At 39.2% G+C, this 23,320-nt stretch overlaps 1 protein-coding gene across 7 annotated transcripts in view; it reads left to right on the top strand.

The window, feature by feature from the left end:
* The window catches only part of ATP2B2 (ATPase plasma membrane Ca2+ transporting 2), a gene marked incomplete at its 5' end in the record, with an annotated part of 164,422 nt that overhangs the window by 47,226 nt on the left and 93,876 nt on the right, over positions 1–23,320 (top strand). For 5 of the 7 annotated variants that reach the window (XM_080350820.1, XM_080350823.1, XM_080350822.1 and 2 more), the window contains one exon: positions 3,495–3,692. In XM_080350820.1, the coding sequence (XP_080206946.1) occupies positions 3,495–3,692 (198 nt within the window). The remainder of the gene's footprint in view (positions 1–3,494; positions 3,693–23,320) is intronic. The other 2 variants (XM_080350821.1, XM_080350817.1) reach the window with 1 other exon arrangement.

The following is a 23,320-nucleotide window of genomic DNA, read 5'->3' as shown; positions in this document are numbered from 1 at the left end:
GGGAGCCTTTTCATTCAAATGGAATGGAACTTGGAATTTCATTTTCCAGCATTTCTAAATGATTTACAAGAAAATACATTTAATAATTAAAGATGAATATGATCTTATTTTTAGGTGAGACTGACTTAGTGAGTAAATTCACTTACAGAAATTAATAAAATTACATAAATTATTTACCCTTGTCTATTTATGGGTCTTAAGGAAGATCGTGTTTATAACGAAAAATGTAGAAGTACAACTAAATAAAATTTCTGTCTAAATTGTATCGTAGGTTACTCAGAATGTAGTCTGGAAAGATAATGGTGACCATAGATGCTTTAAACTCAGTCTGGTCCTCAGCTGTGTGGTGTCTAAATTTTTATGGTGTCAGAATGAACAATTGTGTCTCAGAGAAAAAGCAGCTTTTTGAGTTTCAGTATCTCTCTTTGCTTTGGAGACTTCTCAGTATGTGCATGTATTTATATGTGCATAATGATCAGTGACAAAGAACGTGTGTCCTTTCTATGGCCTCCTGACAGTAAAATATACAATCTATAATTTCAAAGTCATGAATTCAGCATGTCTAGGTAGATGTAATTAGTATTGTTGAAAAATCTGGAAGAATGTTGTAGCATGGAGGGTGTTGGTATCTTCTCCCAAGCAACAAGTTGCTCCAGGGGAGGTTTAGATTGGATATGAGGAAAAATGTCTTCCTGGAAAGGGCTGTGGGGCATTGGAACAGGCTGCCCAGGGCAGTGCTGGAGTCACCATCCTGGAGGGGTTAGACAGATGTGGAGATGAGGTTCTTAGGGACATGGGTTAGTGACAGGGTTTGGTTAATGGTTTGACTCAGGGATCACAGAATGGTTGGGGTTGGAAGGGGACCTCTGGAGATCATCCAGTCCAACCCACCTGCTAAAGCAGGGTCACCCAGAGTAGATTGCACAGGAATGTGTCCAGGCAGGTTTGAATGTCTGCAGAGGAGGAGACTCCACAACCTCTCTGGGCAGCCTGGGCCAGGCTCTGCCACGCTCAAAGTAAAGAAGTTTTTCCTTATATGCAAATGGAACCTCCTGTGCTTCAGTCTGTGCCCATTGCTTCTCATCCTGTCGTTGGGCACCACTGAAAGGAGTCTGGTCCATCCTCTGACACCCAGACTGGAGATATTAATAAGTATTGATGAGATCCCCTTTCAGCTTCTCTTCTCCAGGCTGAACAGCCCCAGCTCTCTGTCTCACCTCATAAGAAAGGTGCTCTAGGCCCCTAATCATCTTTGTAGCCACTGGTCTCTTGAGGGTCTCTTCCAACCAAAAGAATTCTGTGAAAACACCACAGCTCTTTCCTGTCCTATGCTGGCAGTCCCTGCCGTGCAGCTGGGTACCTGGTCACCCGCCTGCCCACTGCAGCTGCCACCCCGTGCACATGGGCTCTGGAGTGGAAAACAGCCATCTTTCTCACAGCTCTTCCTTCTGCTTCCAATGTGCTTTGGACCTTTTTTCTCTTTGAGAGGTTTGTATTGCTGCTTGTAGACGCATTATTGGAACATTTCTACCAGAAAACCTTTCTGTCCTGTCCGTATGAAGTGGAGTAGGTTGTGTTTGGGGCCTGGTGCAGCCTGTGCCTGCCATTTAGTGAAAACCCTGCCTTGGGTGGAAGAGCTTCACAGGGCTCCGCAAGCCCATCACAGCGCCTTTGTGTCAGCTCTCTCGGCGGTGAGTGACCCCCTGATGGCTCACGTGTATTGTCCCGACTTCTGGCATCTACACCGCTTCCCAAAAAGGCAGCTCTCCAAATGGTTACAGCCTGTGATGGATATTTCATAGGGGAAAACGTTTACCCCCTGTTGAAAGCTGACTGGGAGCTCATGGAGGAGCAGAGAGGTTTCACATGGGTTTTTTTAAGTCACGAAGAGTAACGCAGACACACTTCATAATAGCTGGCACCTGTCTGTTCCAGTGTCACTGAGCACTAGGTACTGAAAATTAAATGAAGTGAGGTAATCATAACTACAGCGTGCCTTTATCTGCGAGAGGGGGATAGCGTTTCTTAGAAGCTGAAGGTGAAATGAAAGTTTGATGAGCCAGAAGCTGCACAACAGCTGTAATTATATACCTGAAGTGAAAGGTGAATCACCATCTTTGCCTGTCCCATGGCAGGATTGATCCGTTCAGAAAAGCATCACGTTGGGCATGAGGAAATGGTGGTTGGGCCTGGTGCTTCCATCCAGGGGCTGATTTACGGGCATACGCTGCTGGGAACAGTTGTACCTGTCTGGAGCAAGCGAGACATAAGGCTGAGTGCCACCAGCATGTCAGGATCCTCATTTCTTTTGCTTGGCATCATGAAGATGCTTTTAATAGGCATTTCTGTTAATGAAGTTCCCCATGGGTGCCGGTGTGCTTTGAGGGGCAAAGACTTACCCTGGGCCGCCCGTTCTAGGAGAGGAGCCCTTGGAGCGGGGGGTCCTGTCCTCTCGCAGGCGCCTCTTTTGTCCACCGAGGCCAACTCTCCATTTCGGTATTTTGGTTGTGTCATATCAGTGTGAAATAAGCATTAATATCTTTACCTTGCTGACCATGTTCAAAACCTACAGTTTTGTAAATGTCCCAACTGATGGCAAATATTATTTGACAGATATATGGAACTACTTATTTCCTTGCAGTTCTTTATGCTGCTGGGAGCAGTGCACGGGCAGTTCTCTGCACCAACACTTGCAATTCCTTTCTTTTTTTGTGAAAAGGTGCTAGACGTGCATACATTAATATAATTAAAAAACAGGGAAAAAAGCACCTGTCATTGTTCAGCACAACCACACGTTCTTACACTCTATCCGTAAATTCAGATGTTCTTAAGTTGAAGTATCATGCAAAATAAATGCATTTTATATTGATTTGAGGTACCATATTGTTTCCTTCTTACTTTCTTTGCATATATAACCTGTCAGTGTGTCTTTCTTCAGTTAACAGAAATTTGATGCAGTTCATTCCAGTGGCTGTGTGACAGTACATAATATGCAGCAAGAGTGGATGCTTTGAAGTAGAATATGACATGTCTTACTGATTTATACTTTGCGGTCATCGACCTGAGGTCGTAACGAAGACATGTGCTGCTTCTACTGATAATACCAAAAGCTGCTAACAGCTATTCCAGCTTCATCCCAAATATAATTTATCTGTGCTTTATGATCTGATTTCTGAAGTCATTGCTTATATGTGTGGATATATGTGTATACATAGGTCTTATTGAAGTAAACCTACTAGTTCAAAGACTTTTTTGTGATTAAAACTGGCAGGAATTAGTACTAAATAGAGTCCATAATGAGTCTGATCAGAACAAAAGGACAAAACATCTTGTAAAAGCAAAATTTAAGTGGAAAATCTATCTATTTGTTCATATGCCACAGGTGGTGCAACTTGTAGGTGTTCTTGGAGAAGTAATTTATTGAAATGTAGATGTAAGGAAGCATTTTCTATTTCAGTGCCATTTTAATTCATTTTATTTTATTTTATTTACAGGATTAGCTGGGACTGCTGCAGACCTAGAAAAAAGAAAGCTTATTTTTGGAAAAAATTTTATACCTCCAAAGAAGCCAAAAACGTTCTTACAACTAGTCTGGGAGGCGTTGCAGGATGTGACTCTTATAATCTTGGAAATTGCAGCCATCATATCTTTGGGGCTTTCGTTTTATCAGCCACCTGGAGAAGGGAATGAAGGTAAAAACTTTTTAATAGAAGTCATATGTATAAGCTTAAGTAAAACCAGTCTTATATCTCAAAGTGATTCTATCCCCACCCTCCAGAAGGTCAGTAACAGGAAATTTCCTTGTGATTTGTTCCTATCCCCACTACAGCTGGTACTGACATATTTTTGTATGCTTGACATTTCTTTATGCAAATAGCAGAACCTCGTGACATGTGCGAAACGAGTTAAAGAAAAATCACAGTACTCTTATAAAACTGGTGTTTATTCATCTTAGATGCTTGTTTACCACATTACAGAGGAGAAATACATAATTGCTTATATAACTATATGTATCCTATATATGTGACCATGCACAGGTATTCAACTAGTTTATACCAGCTGACAACTTGCACTTAGTGAAATTCACTTATTTTGGTATTTTTAGTGATATAGGTGAGGCTCAAAAGGGAATATTAGAGGATAGGTCATGTTGCCTATAAATGATATACTGCAGAATCCTTCTGTAATATCTGTAGAAAGTTTTAACACCCTGCCCTTCCCCCCACTCCCCTTTAGAAAGTACTCTTGAATTCACATGCTTAAAATATTCATTCTTCTACATAAATGCAAGATTTCCATTTCTGGCAACTGATCCAGATTTCCCCCTCCCTCCCCATGCTCTCACAGACTTACAAAGCTGGATAAAACATGCTGTGTGAAATGACGTGAATAGCTTGGCAAATGTCTGAAGAATGTCTTCCTCTAAATATAGCCTTGAAATGCATTTTACATTTGCTTCAGTTTCCTTTGGCCACTTCCCGTGAAGACCTGTCCTCCTTCCTTTTCCATTCACAAGCAGAATAAGCACGTAGCTATGCACAGCTCTTCAGTCACATTTATGATTCTTTAATCCTTTAGATGTAATCAATAATATTTTTTTGCTTTCTAACTGAATTTTGAATATGTGACTATTGATTCAGCAAGTGTCTGATTTAGACATGAAAAGAAAAAGGAGTCATTTGGTTTTTAACTGTAGAAAAAGTTATTTATTGTTATTTCCTCGTATAACTGGACATAGTAGTAGAATACCTTGAGGACATTGTAAACCATGAACAATGCTTTACAAAATTAGAATTTAATTCTGCAGACTTTTTTCTTAGGCATAAATGTGTAGGGTACCCTCTTATGTTTAATTTATTTGGTGGGAAAGGAATTTTGAAAATAGGATTGTTACAGGTTTTAGGAAGAAGATAAATGTGTCATCAGCTGCTGTTTGGTTTGGGTTTTTGTTTGTTGAGGTTTTTTGGTGTGTGTGTGGTTTTGTTTGGGTTTTTTATTCTTATTTTGATACTGCATTTAAAACGTTCCTTTCCCATGGGAAGCTGTGACACAGCTGAGATTCTGAGAAAGTCTGAAGAGCTCAGCGATACAGCCTGGGAAAAAGTGTTTGTGTTTTCCCACAGCACAGGATTTTTTTCATTGGTCACTGTTTTCCCTATGTTTTTAGAATTGTTTTCCTGGAAGGTTTTGCCGTGTTTTACATAGGGAGAATAAATCAAGTTAGTGACTTTAAAAACTGTTTTCTTTCAGCATTTTTGATTGACACAATACTGCCTTGCAATATTTCATTCGCTTGTTGCTTAGGACTAACTTCAAAAGCTGTGACCATCTCTTAATGAAAATTACAGCCTTTCTTTGTAGGAATACGGGCTAATAACATGACAATAGACACGTTAAGACACAGTGCAATTAGCATTTAATTGGTTTCTGCAGTTTAAGTGTAAAATATTTTTATCCTGAGGCTTTAGAAGGAGGAATGCATGATAAAATCCACACATCCAAAAACTATTAGAGTGCATGACTTGCTTCAGGAACCTTGTCTACTGGTATAGTCTAATGTGTGTATGCTTGTGCGTTTTGCTGTATTGGGCAGTTATAAGCTCAAAAGTTGATTTTCTATGTGTATTTCTAGATTGACTATTATTTCCCATTTTAAGCTATGGATGTTGATACATTGCCAAATTTCCATCTTTTGTAGCATAATTGCATTTCCAAATATCTACCATGCAGCTTGGTATTATCTTGAGAAAAGTAAGCAGATTATTACCTACTGAGTTGCATTCAGTTTGCACCATTGGAAAGAGTTGACATTTCTGTGGTTTTGAAGTATCAGCAGTGACATTTCTCAACCAATCTTAACTGCAAGAAGTAGTAATCTATTTTTGACAGTACATGAAGGTTTTGTTCTTCATTTAAGATATGGGTGAATCTTGAAAACATGATTTAATTTTGTGCTGCAATCCCAAAACCTAAGCTACAGGAATTACAGATAATAGGGTAGTTTTCTTTTATTGCTTCTCCAGAAGCCTCTTCAGTTTCTGTATTTTCATATTTCTTAGCAAGAGTGAAAGTTTCAAGAATTTTGTTCTCAGAAGCTATGCTAGAGTTGTTTTTATGATCTGCTTTGCATTCCCTTTTACCATCTGACAGGCCATTAGGAGCAATTGAGAACTTCTGCATAAATTATCGTCAGCCCTGTGGCAATTACTGCTCTCATTACTGATCCACACGGCATCATCTGCTCTTTCAAGAAAGTATAAAACTACTGCTGCATTTGAGCAAATGTATTTTGGGAGAAAGAGGATGTAATGAATATGTGGGATCCTGGCTTTGTTGTTGTTACATGGATTAACGTGGGGCTGTATTTGAAATACTTGGTTTTGTGTATCAGTGTACGGTGAGATCGTTTTTGTATACAGTTTGTATAGTCTCAAGTGTCTGGGTTTTAAAGATAGTATAGGAATAGAAAAAGCTGCTTAATGAGATCAAATAAGTGGACTGTGGTCTCAAACCATCACACTGCTTGTGGAAGTGAACCAGCCTTTGGCAATGAGAGCTCAGACTCAATCAAAAACCAACCAAGGGACTGAGAAACGGCCATGCTGCTCAGTCACTCCTAGATCGCCACCTCATTTTGCTTGCAGATCTGCAGAAATCTCCCACCTGGTTTTTAGGTTTGTTTTCACAGAATCCCAGAATGTCAGGGATTGGAAGGGACCTGGAAAGCTCATCCAGTCCAATCCCCCCATGGAGCAGGAACACCCAGATGAGGTTACACAGGAAGGTGTCCAGGCGGGTTGGAATGTCTGCACAGAAGGAGACTCCACAACCTCCCTGGGCAGCCTGGGCCAGTGTTCTGTTACCCTCACTGAGAAGCAGCTTCTTCTCAGTTTTAAGTGGAACCTCTTGTGTTTCAGTTTGAACCATTAACCCTTGTCCTATCACTGGTTGTCACCCAGTAGAGCCTGGCTCCATCCTCCTGACACTCACCCTTTCTGTATCTGTAAACATTAATGAGTCCCCCCTCAGTGTCCTCTTGTCCAGCTCCAGAGCCCCAGCTCCCTCAGCCTTTCCTCACACGGGAGATGCTCCACTCCCTTCAGCATCTTTGTTGCCCTTTTGTGTGGAGGCGTGGTGGTGTTGTTTTGGTTTGGGGTTTTGGTTTGTTGTTTTTTTGTTTCTGTTTTTGGTTTTTTTTGTTGTTGTTGCTGCTGTTTGTTCTGTTTTGTGGGAGGTTTTTTGTTTGTTTTCATGTGTGTGGTTTGTATGGGGTTTTCGTTGGTTGTTTGGTTTTTTTTTTCCTACTCTTCCTCTTAGATCTCTGCTGAAACAGTCAGTTCTTCTTGCAGGAATGACATAATTGCAGTTTGTAATTCTCCGAGCCTTTCTGAAGCCATCTTCCTACAGTGCACCGTGCACACCAGAGCACATCGGCAGCATGGCCCAGGTTCGGTGCGTCCCCCATCCGTACCCTTGTTGAACTGCTTACAATTTTTCAGAGTCTTCTGCCAACACCCTCACTAGCAATGCCTGGGCCTTCTTGAATCCTCTATTTGTGACTGTCTTTTAAGCCTTATATCACATGTGGCTCTTACTACCTGGTCGCAAAAACCACCTGACGATCATTTACTGTTTACATGAATGTAACAAACCTTTTAACTTTTCTTCCCTGAGTTCTATTTCCTTATGTGGATTGCAAACAGGGGAAAGAAGTAGCCTGAGGTAAGATGTTTTACCATCCCAGTGTTGAAGGTGAAGCCGCAGGCACGGTGTCTTATTTTTCAGTGTACAGTTCTTTACAGCCTGGGGGGAGACGCGAAAGGGAAAGCCTTGTTGGTTGAGGTAGCTCCTGTTAAAGTTCCCAAGGCAAAACTCTATATTGAAAATACGTGATCAGTTACGTTGCTTAATACTGCTCAGTGGAGGTTTGGCTGGGTTAGCCTTTCTCTTACTTATGCAACAAGTTAATGAACAGGAAAAAGTACAGAAACAGGGCACAGTCCCCTGGAATTTGGGCCTCCCGTGCCACTTGCATGAAGCTGCTGGTGGTGTTGATGTTCTGGTGCTGCTCGGGGCTCTGGCTGCTGTGCCCACTGATCTCTCATGCCTTAGTTTCCTTACAAGAGACTGTATTTCTTGGGCTTCACCACACAGTTGTTTCCCTTCCAGCTTTTAACCATTTTCATAAATTGGAATTGTTTTTTGGTTGGGGGGGGGGGGGGTAGGGTGTTGTTTGTTTGTGGCTTTTTGTTTGGTGGTTGTTGTTGTTTTATTTTACCCAAGGGTAATTCCTTCCCTTTGTTCCCTGTATTTGCAAATCAGCCAAAATCCTGTACCTCCACATTCGTGTGCAAGGTTTGTCTTCTGCTCTTGCAGGCATTTCTCTGCATGTAGAGAAATTTTCCCTGCATTGGAGGGTGCAACTCGGTATCTCGGCCTGTCGTGCTGCATCAGCAGGTACCAGTCACCATCACAGTCTTGCATGTTAAGAATAAGAGAAAATGGAGAAGGGAGAAGAAACCAACCAACCAAAACCCAAACTCAGCCTTGGCACCATCACAGGGAATATTGGCTCACAGCTGTAGCGCCCTGGGGACAACTCTGAGAGGTTAATCTGAATTTCTTGGTAGGGAGATGGGCGTTTCTGTCGTGTTTGGAAGGAGGCAGCGCATCGCTGCCCAGCCTCCCCACAAGGACCAACGCTGCGGCTTGTCAGGAGAGCTGGGCTGTCTCCATAATTCAGGCAAGATGGGACAGGAAGGAAAAAGCCCCTTTCTGTGTTGCCATGCATGACAGGACAGCTCGGCCGTAGATTTGATAAAATTCTTCTCTTTTTCACAGTTTTTAATCCATTATTTTCTTCCCTTCTGTTTCCTGACCAATAGCTGTGATACAACTATATTCATTTTAGTATTTTCAGGTAGCTGATGATTGGAGTCTCTTGATCCTTCGACATCCAGTTCTTAACAATTTTCTTCACACTATCAGAGAAACTTTTTTCTTTCTTAGAGTTATTGCCCAGATCATAAACTACTTATATTCTCTTTCCAAGAAGTGTAATGCCATAGTAGGTTGATCTTTTTTTCTCTGGATAGTCTAGAAATGTTACATTCTTCTGATGAAATCAGCTTATTCTTAAGTTGTATAAATATTCAAAATGCCTACTGGGGAAATCTCAAAATAGAGTCTTGTGTATGCAAACACATATTGGCACAGGAGAAACACACAGGTGTCATTTGGGCAGGACACAAACGTTGGAGATGACACCAATAGCAGGATTAGCTCTGCGGGAGCACTACCAGCTCGGCTGCTCTTGGAAATGGTACTCAGCATTATTAAATTCTGCAGCAGAGTACAAGCAGTTCCTGCCAAATGTAAACATATTGTTTTTATCTTTATTAATATTGATCATTTGTAATATCTTCACACTGGAAGTGAGTGCTAGTAAATCTATGTTTGGCTCAAGATTTCATTGAAGAAATACTCGTGCCCCCTTCACTCAAATGACCCTAGAGGCTAAGCAGTTGTTTAAAAAAGTTAAAGCACTAATTATTGAGGAACTCTAATCAAATGTAATTCAAGTTAATTAAAAGTAGCCTCAGATAAATAACCACACAAAAATGTTGACCAATCCTCTGAGTAATTCAGCTCATTTGCTTCCCCGTGAGACACAGTGGGTATAATTGAATATAAAATAAATGTTTTAATGTGACATTTATCATTTTTTACCTTGTCGTTACTCATACAGTTGCATTCTGGGGTTTCATCACACGTTTTCCTTAGCATTTTAACTCAGTAGGGCTACTCACATGGTAACGAATCACCTGAATTTGTTCATGTCCTTTGTCAGACTTCGACATTCTGAGAGTCTTGCAGGGTCCATTCAAGATCCTGGGACACAAAGATCTCCACAGGAAAGCATTGCTTATCTCTCCCTGGATTTGAAAAAGATGCATTTATATATTTGATTAATTAGTGAAAAAATCAGAAATGTCAGAAATGAGTCGGCTGAACAAAATTAATTCTCTGTTCTTTTTGGCAATTTTAGATCTTAATCTTTTTTTTTCTTTAAGAAGATGAATTTTGCATGTGATAATGTAGATTGCATTAAAAGTACATTAATTTAGGCAGCATAAAAATCTACGTCGTAAGGCAAACATTAATATTATTTTACAAATTTCCTAAAATCATAGCAGTACATAACAATAAAAACTGTTTTGCCAACTCTCCTAGTTATGAAGCCAACATTAAGATGGAAAACTGATTCCATAACCTATGTCTGTGTACTTTATCTTTAAAAAATATCATCCAGTAATGTTTTACTACATTGAAAATCCATTATCTCTTTGAAGTCCTTTCCATAATGCAAAATGTGTTGTAGAAAATGTGAAGCCTTTTTAAAAGAAAGAGAGAAATTTCATTCATTTTAATACTTTGCAGTGGTTTTAGTCTTAAATTCCACCCTGCCTCATGACCTGTGTTAGTCAAAAGGCAAATCAGCCCAGCATCCCAGAACAATTACTTAAAATATTTTCAGAATTTTTTTGCAGATGCTGAAAATAACAATAATTAGTAAACATCTTCAAATCTGCTGTATATCTTAAAAGGTCAAGGGAACAGTTGAACTGTCATGTAATCCTCACTCTCAGTGTTAACTAATCGCCCATTGGCGCGGCAGGGCAATCTAGCTGCCCCTTCCCGGTTTTGTTATCTGCACTATTTGCAGTCCGTACGCACTAGTTTTAATTTTGCAGGACTGTCAACCATTTGTATAGTCCAACATAATCTTATACCAAACCAGGTACTTCTTCAGAGGGTTTTAGTTCTAACTTTATTTCATTTTAGCCCTTAATTAGAACAGGTTTGGAATTCCACACACATCACCGTTTGTTTCAGAGCGCTTTCAAATGACTTTGTTTTGACTATAAAAACCTAAAATGCGTATATTGTTCTCTGAGTCTATATAGAGTCTGTTACATAACATTCTCCAGGCACTGAAGAATACTGAATCAATGGAAAACAGGTCATATATAAGAGGGTATAAAGGCAATGCAGCCTTAAAAGCTGATATCTCCTAATAGGAACCCTTTATCATCTTTGTTACTAAATAAATAACACTGATCCAGCTGTCACTGCACTAGAGGTTTTTATTGTGCTGTCCAAGGAGGAAAATACACAGCAGAAGCTGAGACAATAGCAGTGCAGCTATTAGAAAATAGCGTTTTAGATAAAATAGCTTAATTTCAAAGCACAGATTAATTCTGGAGTTATCAAAACACAACTTTTGAGGAGGGTTGTTGCAGACAACGGAATACTTTGATGATCATTCTTCATCAAAATTAAACCACAAGATTCCTGAAGGATTTTTGAAACCAGTCTAAACCACGTGCCAGCACAAGGGATGAAGCAGTCGGCATTCTGGAGAACAGGAGAAACACAAGTAGTTGTCCTCTTAGAAACAGCTTGTTCTGCCAGAACCCCCCCATTTAACCTCCTTCCTCCCAAAGCGTGAGGTGAAGGAGCACATGGCTTCTAGGAATGTTAGCCCCATCTGTTTTATTAAATAAATGAGTTCCTTTAAGAATTTGCTTAAGAAAGTATCTTACATTTTAATTGCTGTCCTAAATCATACTTCAGTGCAAGGGCTAAATATCCAGGAGCCGAGAACAGAACAGGTTGGAGTGTGCAGCTATTACACATATCCGAACTCTTGTGAATGCAGATCATCTCACTCTCTTCCAGTACTTGCATAAGGCTTTTTATCATGAGGAGAAAATTGTGTGTATTTGTGTTGTCATTACCTGGATGCACTATTTCATTTCTGAAAATGTTTGCTTTTATGTTGTTTTCTAGATTCAAAAATGGGACAAATTCAGGTTTAGGGGTCCAAACTAGATGAATTGGGAGAGTCCTGGGTGGGATGGGGTCATGGAGAGCATGATCCAAGGATGGTTTGGTGGCTTGTTGATGAGCCTGAAAGAGCCCAGCTTTGGGAAAAGGAGCCCGGCTTTGGGAACAGGATCCTGGCTGGTGTTCAGCTGCAGGACTCGCCGAGGTGAGAGCTGGGTGTATAAATCAGAGAGCGACCAGTCGCTGTTCCTCCCTGGTCTGGTTAGTCCCAGCCTACTGACAATCCAAGGGCAACCAAGAGGCAGGATGTGAAAAAACCTACTGGAGTGGATCTCAGAGATCATTTAGTCTGTCCCCATACTCAAAAGCACTATCAACAACACTTAAGCTGCTCTTGGCAGAAATTTCTCATACTTCTTTCTAAAAAGTTCCAGTGATGGAAATTCTGTGTCTTTCCTAGATGATTTGTTGAAGTGTCCATGTAGTGGGACAGTCACTCCTGGTGTATAACCTCAATGTCTATTGCAAGAATTTAAACACATCACTGCCTTGTTATTATTTTTACATGCATGTGAAGACCAATTTGACATATTTCCAGCTATATTTTGTCTACTTGAAGACAACTTGATTATAAGTAGCAAATTATAGCTATTTATGGGAACTTAGCCAGCTTTTTCAACATGAATTTCAAGGTTGAACAACACATCAATAATACAGAGGAATACAGTATTGCACTGAATTTGACAAAGGGAACAAAATATTATCTTAAAATTATTTACCTCGTAATAAAAAAAAATAAATTAAAAATCCCCTAAACCAGTGAAAACCCAAAAGCTCTGAAAATATCTGTATTGTCAAATGTTGTACCTTATAAAAGAAAACATTATGAAATACAGGAATACTGAGTGTTTTCTTACTCAATTGTGAATTAAAAGATCGGTTCTAATTTAGCAGCTTTAAAATCTCAAATATTTTTCAGATTTGCAAAATTTGTTTATTGTAGGCTTGTTGTACAGTTTCAAAGGAAGGCGCTGTTGCACTGTTGGCCAGCTAGTCCGCATGGGTTCAAACAAATTATGTCAAAGCCCAAAGTCTGCGTGTGCCTGTGGTTCATGTCTGTTGGTGGGTTTGAATTAGAATGGAAAATTATTATCGGGAAGAATTATTTAAGCTCAGATGGATGAAACAAAGCAGATATACCTTTTTGAACAGCAAGACTGATGATAAGGCAGTTATATAGCACTTGGACACCTTTTTTTTTTCCTGTAGAAATTAGGAATGTAGTAACAATAAAACAGGCCTCTGAGACAAAATATCTAAAACACAGCAAGAAGTTATATGCACACACATGTGTAATCGGGTATTGAATTGGGACCTGGGGAAAAGGATCTTAAAATTGTTCAACTTCAAATCTTCATCACTGCGCTCTAGGGGTTTTTAAAGTTTAATCAGACAGAGAATAGGACAAGCCCCCACCCTGCTGAACTCCACTGTCAGGACTAAAACACAGACAGTGAGTGTTTGGTATCACAGTCCACATCCAAGGCAGTGGAGTTAATACCAGGTGTAACTGCACTGAATTATACTGCTTTTTAAGTATGCATGTCAGTGTGTGCATATACATATGTGAGTTACATGAAAATATGTATATATGTATACATAATGTATATGTACATATGTCTCCTATCAGAAAAGTAATAATTTAAACAAATTATTCCAATTTATTTTGTTATTGTGTGAGAAGTTCTGCCATTTCTCTCTAGGATACGCCGCTCATCTTCAGTGTGCGTGAACTTTTGAAATCTCAAAAACTGGATGAGTCAAAACCAAAATTGATATGCAGAATATAAGGACGGTATGTTCTAAATGGAGGGTATCCTATTTACATGCAGCTTTGGATGTATCTACATTAACATTTTAGTTTGGATCCAGAGAATGCTTCAGAAACTGCATCTCCTGTTTGTCCCCCGTTCCTGTGCTCTGGCTCCCATTGCAAGTGCTTTTGGGGAGTGCACAAACTGGATGTGCATTCAGATGGCATTTCATCCCATCCTTTGGGATGAAACTAAACTGCAAAATATGGCCCAGAAACAATGTGTCCCTAACACATAAATTTGCACTGTAAAACTACTTTTATAGGGCTACACTATTTGCTAGCATTGGTAGGACTTTTTAATGCCTTCTGGTGCAAGACATGATGATATAATGGTTAATAATTTACTGACATGATTTTTTACTTCTTAAAGCTTTATGGCACAAAGTAACGAAGATGAGAAATTTAATGAAAGTAATAAACACTGCAGTTTATGAGCTGGTTTTGTGACTGAGGTCTGTAAATCTTCCGTATCTTTTTCAGCTTGGTTTTCTTGTTCTCATGAATACAAGTGATGAGTGAGGGAGTAGCAGCATCACAGGAGGCTGACGTGTTTCCAGACCTGGCTCAGGAGCACATCACCACAGCCTAAGCTGCGAAGAGCACTGGTTTAATTTTCTGGTTTTGTAGTATCCTAGCTGTGTTCAGGTGCTTAAGCTACTCAGTTGCAAATTTTCTTAATCAGTGGCTTTCAAGCTGTGGACCTCTGAGAATCCATGGATTACTTTGAAGGGGCCTATTAAAATCAGTAACCTATTCTTAGTAGCCTCTCTCTGCAGGGCTTGTAGGCTGGAAGAGGTTTACAATTACTCTTTAAAAGGACTAAATGTATGACGTGTGTCAGTCAGCAATCATCCAATGGGAGTAGAGCATTAGGTTATTTTTTAGAGGCTCTCATGAAATGTCTGTCAAGATTTTCAGACAAAGTCAACTTTTTTCAATATTGTCTTGCAAATTTTTGGTAGCATTTCTGTTAAATAGTCTTTCTGTAAAATCATCTTAATTAGAACATCTTGTTTTGAAGCACAAAAAAAGAGGAGGGGGAATATTTTTGGACACAAGTACATTTTGTTTATTTTGGAATACAAGCAAAGAGCGATGGAACAGTACAGGCATCCATTAGTGAGGCAGATGCCTTCCTAAAAACCTTCAATGATGTGCTCTTCTGATCATTCTGCTTCAGGCAGAAAGAGAATGGGCTTTGTTCATAAGGGCTTAGCAGGTGAAGCACAAGCAAGACAGACAGCTCTCAGTCTGATTATCTATTTATAAAATGTTTGTTGCTCTGTACCATATTTTCTTGAGATTATATATTTTAGTTCTTCGGCTGTGTGTTCAGGACCTAAACGGGCCATTCATGTTTAACAAGGCTCTGCTAAGGCAACGTTACCCCAGTAGTTGCAGCGTTCCCTGCGAAGGTTTTTTTTAATAGCATGGTTAGAATTCTAAACCAAACTTAATAAAACTAATCCAAGTGAATAAATGTCAACATACAGACAACAACTTTACTGCTAATATGAAGCTAACAGGAATTCTAATTTCTTCTTATCAGTTTTATTTGTAATGGGGTTTTTTTTGCATTGGCATAATAGCCTACTCCAAGTGTGGTCTTACAGTATATGATCATGAAAACAGGCGCTCCTTTCCCTCCCTATTTCACTCTGACCCAGCCAATGCTGTTTATATTAGCATTCCAGTCAAGTGATTCAAGACTCGTGCACTTCTCTGGGATCAGACTCCTACATTGTTAATTCAATTTAGTACATATCTCTTTCCAATTTAGTCTGTCTTCTACATTCAGTTTTGTCGTAGTTCTGATATTTAAATAATATCATTTGAAGGGAATCCCATATTTGTGATATGTGTTCTTTATTGCTGTAAATTGGTTTGCCTTGTTGATGCAGTCTGACCTTAAACACTTTTCTGATATAGTCAAATGAGTTGAGTTGTCCCCAGAAAGCCTCACTGGAGGTATCAAGGCTGCTCACTAAACCAAATTGCACTGTACATGTTTCTATTCTGCATTGGAACTTACCCAAGGTCTTTCAGTTTTTTTCTTTGAAAAATCCTGGTCTGCATTCTTGGAACGGTGACTTAAATTTGGAGAATTCTATACATTTTTATACATTGTGGATGAACACAAAGAAACTTCCAACCTTTAACTAGAATTTTCATTGTGGACATTGATATTTGTACTGAAATGAAAAGTCGAATCTGAAACAATTTGGTTTGACAAATGTATTTTTTCCATTTTTTTTTTTTTTCAAATATCTATATACAGTGCATGTTTCTTTATGAAATAGTTCTAGGTTATACAAACAGCTATACAAGGTGTTTGTAAGCTGTCTCTTTACTAGAGGTCACTGTTACAATTAGCCCAGCATAGCCTTTCTAGCACAGACGAAGCTCCTGCTCTCCAGAGTAGGTTGTGCTGTGGTAGGAACCTGAGGTTTGACTGACAGCCTTTACTTCTCTCAGTTGACCCCTAAATAACAAATTGCTTACACAATTTAAGAGAAGACTGATTATTTCATTCCATTATTTTGTCTTTTTTTTAAAAAAAAAAATGTACCGTCTCATACATTTAGCAATGCTCATAAAGCTTTATGATGGTTTATTATTAAGGGGTAAGTATTTTTGATGATGTGTGAAAACACTTGTTTTGCAGATTCTTACTGGGTTGCACAGCAAACATATTAGCTGAAAAGATAATTAAGTGAAGGTAATTGCTCTTTTATAAGTGTTTTGATGAAAACATATTTGTTGGTTTTTCATGTGCTCTCCTGCTTTTTACCATATTCTAAAATTCATGCAAATGGCCTAATTCTAGATTATTCAAGGTTGCATTGAAGTTTTATTTAGTAGATACTGTCTTTTTCTGAAGCTTCCCTATGACAAACTGGTTCTTGATCTCCTGCTCTCCTGGCTGGGTATGCAGTCTGGCTGGCTATGTTTCTGGCTTTCTCTTTCCCCTGTTTCCTCTGAACCCATCACTTTTAGAATGAAATAGAACAAGTGAGGTTCTGCTCACCCAATAGTGGTTTGAGGCTTTTGTGTCAATTGATATTTTTATTGCCATGTGGCAATCTGGGAATCCCACACATTTGGTGTCTCTGTGAGAAGTAACTCAAAAGAAAACAGATTTATACACAGATTCTCAGAGTCAGCAAGGAGAGCCCGATTTAGGTATCACTCTCTGCCCAAGAACAGGTAAGTATGGACATGATACTCTAATGCATCACAGACTCAGAAAACAGCAGATGTATCACTTCTGAAATACAGATGGGATGAAGTGGCACATCAGCTTTTTGGGGGCCAAGCGTTTGTCCAAAGAATGGTTCACTCTGGTTATGCTCAACTGTATCAAAACCACCAGTTCTATATTGTTCACCAGCACAAGGTGTGCTTAGGGAGCAAACTAATTACCGAATGTCAGCAATATCAATAAATGACAAACGTTTAAGACTTGAGCTGGCTTCAGTAACAACACATTAAGAACTTAGAAAGTGCAAAATGTGCACATTGTGTCATATGGGACCTGAAAATTAAATAGTTGTTTCATAATGTAAAGTGACCTACATCTGGTTTCTACAAATCTGTGTTGGACTGCAAAAAATTAAGTCCCATAGATACCTTCCCTTCATTAGAGATGTGTAGATCATCGACAAAACTGGGTTACTTTTAGATATTGCTCATTAGATAGATTTCCAGGTTGCCAAGCATGACTTAAGTCCCAACCAGGGACATGAGGCAATGACATTTAGAACTTTGGGATGAAATATAAAATCTTCTCACATATTTTCCGGGAAGAGATTCTCCAGAAGTATTAATTCTGTAATACTCAGCTAGGACACGACCTTGCAAGTGTTGTTGAGTAACTGCACTGAAACTCTTATTAATAAACATAGAGAACAAGTTTCAAGCTCTGCTTGTTACATTTCAAAATTGTATTTTAGCTTTTGAATATGTTGTTATATTTACCAGACATTTTTAGCTCTGAGCAATAAACAGTAGAAGTATAGCAATCAGATGTCAAGGTTTCCCTTGCAATCTCTAAGAACAGGACTTGCGATTAAAATTCCCACATTGGCCTTTCTCTGCGTTCTCCAAATGACAATGTAAGGAAACAAAACTGAGTATAAGCATCCTAGAAATTGCTGTATGGTCCCGTTCCATGGCCTTTGGTGGCGTTAGGACCACGTCCTTTTGACTGAATTTTACCTAATGCATTTCCTTGGAGGCACCAGTCAGAAGGATCTCACTTGACATATTTCATCTCTTGGAATTGAGTGAGTATTTTAATTAACATTTTTCTGCTCACGAATGTTTGTGATCAGGCTGCGGAATGTGTGAATATATATGCTTGCATGACTTACAGATTTGTTTCTTTGCATGAATATGTCAAAACTGTGTAAATATTTAATGTTGAACTCTAAAGTTGACAGTTATATAACTAATCTACAGGGACAGTATATTTTTTTTCCCTCCCTCCCACCCCCTTCCGCTGGAGTCCTTATGTAACTAACTGATGTATCACAAAGTAAGGAATTCTAATATTGTTTCCAAATAAGTACCCAAAAATCATTTCTAGTGAATAAAGAAGCACCCAAAAGGTAAAATGTGTGTAATATAAATCTCACGTTTTAGTAAATCCCTTATGCTAGGCTGGTCACAGAAATGAATGTGTTTCGGAGAACACAGCCTAACTACAGGTAACTAGAAAATGTTTTTCACAGTCGAATAAGCCCTTAGAGAGAGAGAGACAGAAAACTTCATTTTTGAAGTTGTAATGGTTTCTGCCCTGTGGCGGCTGTGGCTGCCGGCTGAGCGGAGCCCTCGCTGGACGGGGCGCGACAACTGCGGTGACTCAACACGCTGGGTGTTGGGGGACGGAATTCTGGGACCTCGGGAACTGGCAATCGCTCTTTGGACTAATTTTGTAGCAAATGATATGACGCAACAAGAAATTTGTAAAAATAAACATTACAGTATTCGTTACAGCTTTAAAAAAATCTTGTTAAGGATGGGAGTTTATGATACTTATTGCATATTTTTTGGCTCTTGTTCCTTTTCCTGCCCAACTGAATATGTTTGATAAAATAAGCTAACATCACTTATCATGTTAGTAACAAGAGCTCAGCTCTACTAATGAAAACGCTGTAACTTAGAGATTCTCAATTTACTTTAATAACATCAGCGCTGGAGTTGCAGCAAAGGAAAAATGTCTTTACAGAAAGCGATTAGATAAAAAGTTTTTATCATGGGAACTGTTGTCTTTCTGATGACAAAACCAGTTTGACTGACTAAAAAAAATACCTCTGGAGGCGTTATGAGATTTTCCATGGGAATTTAAATGCCACAAGGTATTCTCAGCTTAAAAATAGAAATGTGTAGGTTGAAATGAGTAGCTGAGAGGTACGTGCTGTAGGTTGGGACTTAGGAATACAGATGTTCACCAGTTTTAAAAAATATCCTTTTTCTGATTTAAAAATTACCGTGCTGCAGCTTAAGACTGTATGGTTTGTAATTATAATTGTTATCCTATTCAAAGCAGCTTTAAGAATTTCCTCATAACTATTTGAAATCTGAAACAGTCTTTTTAGCTGCACGGTGCTTGTGTACTTCTTTCTGTATTTGCCCAGATTTGGTTGATATTATGAGGAATGTGTATTGAAATGGTGTCTGTGACCTTAAAAGCATTCTGGTTTCCAACAGGACATGCACCTGGCAATGGGTCAGATGATGCTCTCTGGCTCTTGGTGGCCTTTTCCTTTTTATTTTTCCTTTCCCCCTTTCACCAAATTGAAATGATTAATAACATCAACCAAATTATTTTCTGCTGCCGGGTACAGTGAAGTTTCTTGCTTACTGTGTTCTACAAGTGCTTTAACCTGCTCTTGCAGATCTTCCTCTCCTGTCTCACCTTCCCCTTTTGGCACATGTGTGTTCAAGTCTTTCCTATGATACGGTTCCCTTCCCTTTCGATATCCTGGGCCTTGCTATTTTTTTTTTTCCTTTCTAAAACCTTATATATGATAAAAACACTGCTAATGCAGAGTAGGCTTCTCAGGCTAATTTTGACATTACTGGCAATTAAGTGAGTGCATAAATGAGTCCAGCAGAGGCTGAGCGCCTGGGTACCTGCTGGGGTTCTGGAGCCCCCAGCTCTTGCACCCAGGTTGCTCTCGAAGAGACAGAAACCCAGGTGGCTGCGACTTCAGAGGGACCGACCACGTGGGCTGGTTTGAATTACTTTCCCATTCTTTTTTTCCTGAATCCTCTTTATCTTTGGATTCCATCTCCCTTTCATCTCCCTTCTATAGAGAACCTTCTCAACAGTGTTTGCTGACCTATTTCTGGTCAAATTTTAAGCTTTTAAAATTCTGTTCTCCTTCAACAAGTTTTTGATAATGTACTTTAGAGATACTTTATGGAGGACACAGTCACATTGGATCCCTTTTGTGTTCCAGCATGTTCTTGGAGGCTACACTTTCAGGCCGTCCCGCTCCTCTGTGGGGGGCTCAGCTCAGCTGCATGTTCCTACACCCTCTTTTGGAATAAGCTCATCCCTTTTGTGACTTCAGCTGCCGAAGGGGTTACAACCCTTTACATTCTTGACTTGCAGTCAAATCTGTATGATCTCGGTTTCAAACTGAGTGTGCATGTTCTGTCTCATGAGGATGAGACTTTGGGGAATGACACACACATGGCATATGTTCGTACTTATGGGAGAAAATTGCTTCATATTAAAAATTTGTTTACGTTTTTGAAATGGAATTTTCTGACAGATAGGACTTCTGTGAAATAGGATTTTAAATGAGTACTTCACAATTGACTATGTTGGAAAAAAGCCCTACCACACAACACATATGCAGATTAAACATTCTTCAGGGATACTTTCAGTCTGTGCCTTTCAGTGAAACTACAAGCATATTTTTTTACAATGTAGGAAACCATAACAGCAATCTTAGACCTTCAGACAATTATTTAAAGCTCATGTGAGCATTCTTAATAAACAGTAGATGCTTTAAACTCTATTTTGCTACTTAGGTGTGTCATTATTATATCTTATGTGTCTCATGTATATTTCTTATTTTCCCCTTATCTGGAAAGTCACTCTGTGTACTACAAGACGGAGGACAGATAGTATAAGTGTACAGTTAAGAAGTATGTGGGGCTTTTCTCCTATGAATATGGACAGTTTCTTACTGTAAATTCATACAAGTCTTTCTAGAAAATCCTGTGTGATAGAATGGCAGAAGAAAAAGAAAAAAAAATATGTTTTTGCTGAAGTGTATAAGAAAGAATTCAGAATTCTACAAACTTATACCTATGGAGGTGCATTTTTTTTTCTTTAAAGGGACTACTTCTAAAATCGTTTTGAAGCAAAACCAGAACATAGTTCAAGAAAATGTTTCCTGACAGATAGGTCATCTCTTGAAGGGCAGGTTGCTGTAAGAACTAGATAGTTATTTACTCCCCTGGAGTTGCTGGAGTTCATTCTTATAATGAGAATGATGTGCACGTTTTACATTACACTATCTAGCAATTTGTCCCATTTCATTTCTGTAGGACTGTAAAAAGCAAAGACAAAATTCTGGGAAAGTCTGGTGATCAGCTTGGCCGATCATTTAAAGAGCCTGGGTTTAATTATATTAGACTAGATCCACAAAAATGCAGTTTCATTCTGAACCATTGTTACAAGTATCTACCTGGAAATCTTAGATATTCAAAAGCCTCATTCAGCTGCTGCTGGAGCTTGGAGATATCTAGGCCCTTGTGTTCAGAGTCCTCACGTAGCTGAAATTCTGCTTCCTCCTGATCTGAAACGTACTGATAATGAAGTAGTGGGTTTTTTCTGATCATTTAGGACCGCTGTATATTTGCCATGTGGGATTAAATGCAGGAATCAACTAGATCAGAAAGGACCACGTTTTCATGGTGCTCAGGAGAGGACACGACTGGGGAGCTGCAGGGCACTCACTAAGGTTCCCATTTGTGTACTGACAACCATGTTGTGGTCTTTAATATAGTGGTCTTGAGTTCTGATCTTTTGAGAGAGAGGGGAAAAAAAGCCCCAACCAAAACAACCAGCAGAAACAAGAATTTGTGTGTCCTATATCCCGGTGACTGTAATTTTGAGTCATATTGAATAAAACCAAGGGAGCTGTCGGCTTTGTGCAACCTGTCCAGCTCTACGGGTAGATGTACCGCTTAGTGTGTTGGATCACCTGGGCCAATGCAAGAAGCAATGTGTGTGGTTTCATAGAAGCCAGATTGAATCTCAACCAACAAGGATTCTGACATCTATAAAGCCAGTCACTGTTTCTTCCTTCTACCTGAAAGACTAAGTCCTGGGTTTGACCCTGTCTAACAGTGAAGTTCTCTACTTCTGGCTCTCACTCCAAGGATTCGTTCCTCCCCTTCAAATGCCTTTCCTCCATCTGAATTTAGCATTGTCTGATTGAATGAACAGAAACAAATGAAATACATGGGGACTTCTGTTGTTTCTCTTCGGTTATGGAATATTTTTCTCAGGATTTTAAAAGTTAAAATCATGATTTGTTATGCATTGTGGAAGCTTGTCAAATTTAGGGAAATTTTCCAAGAGCTTGACCTAAGTTTAGTCTATTTTCACCAGATTTTCTTTCATTCTTACAAATATTTTTTCAGCTGTAATATGAAGAGTGAATTATGTTCTTTGCTTGTGCATAATCTATGAGACAGGTAAACACAATTCCTTTCACCTTAACGATAACATCTTGTATTATTTACATGTTATGTTAGACTATTTTTTTTCTGTTTATATGAACATGCTAGGAATAGTATTGTTTATATTAACATGGAGATGAGTTCTGACAACACATACACACAAAATTAATTTTGTTATTCAGGTCAATGAATGTTTTTATTTTTTTCAACCTGTTTGTACTGAACCAAGAAGTTAGTTTGTTCTGTTTTCCTGAACATACGCAGAAATATTACACTGTCCAAGCCATTCCAGGTATGGTGTGTTAGCACTGGGCTCAAGTGCTCTGACTCGCTGGCACATCTCAGAGGCACTGACCAGGACTATTGGTTCTCTGGAAAAAGAGCAATGACTTTCCCAAAACTGGGAGCTTTCTGCTGTACAGAGAGGCTGTTCTGTTCATGTAATATGTCCAGTACTATAATGAGATCATTATACAGCTTCTGCCTTTGAAACAGCTGATTTTTGGGGTTATGCTGATATAGCTCAAATTAAAAACTTGTATTTTAGTGTCACATAATGTGAATTCTTGATTTAGTAGAAAATATCACAGTATAATTTAGCAGTAATCCATATGCAGAAAACAAATGTTTTCAGTGAAAGCATAAGAAAGCATGTTACAGAATACAGTAACTAAATATCACCCTAGTGGAATTGCCTGAAGCTGCTGAAAATCCGAGCTGCTCGGCCCAAGGGTCACTCTGCATATTACTGTCCTCAGGGTACCCAGACCAATGGTGACCGTAGGAAACACCTGTTTGTACCTTGTATGAGCCAGACTACATCCCAACCACCTAGAAAGGAAATAAACCCAGTCTTTGACTATGGCTAGACCAGGGCATGTTTCT

This window comes from Nesoenas mayeri, assembly GCF_963082525.1.
Source record: "Nesoenas mayeri genome assembly, chromosome: 10".
In the NCBI taxonomy this organism is placed as follows: domain Eukaryota; kingdom Metazoa; phylum Chordata; class Aves; order Columbiformes; family Columbidae; genus Nesoenas; species Nesoenas mayeri.
The sequence above is the reverse complement of the archived record's forward strand: the minus strand, read 5'-3'. Positions and strand labels throughout refer to the sequence as shown.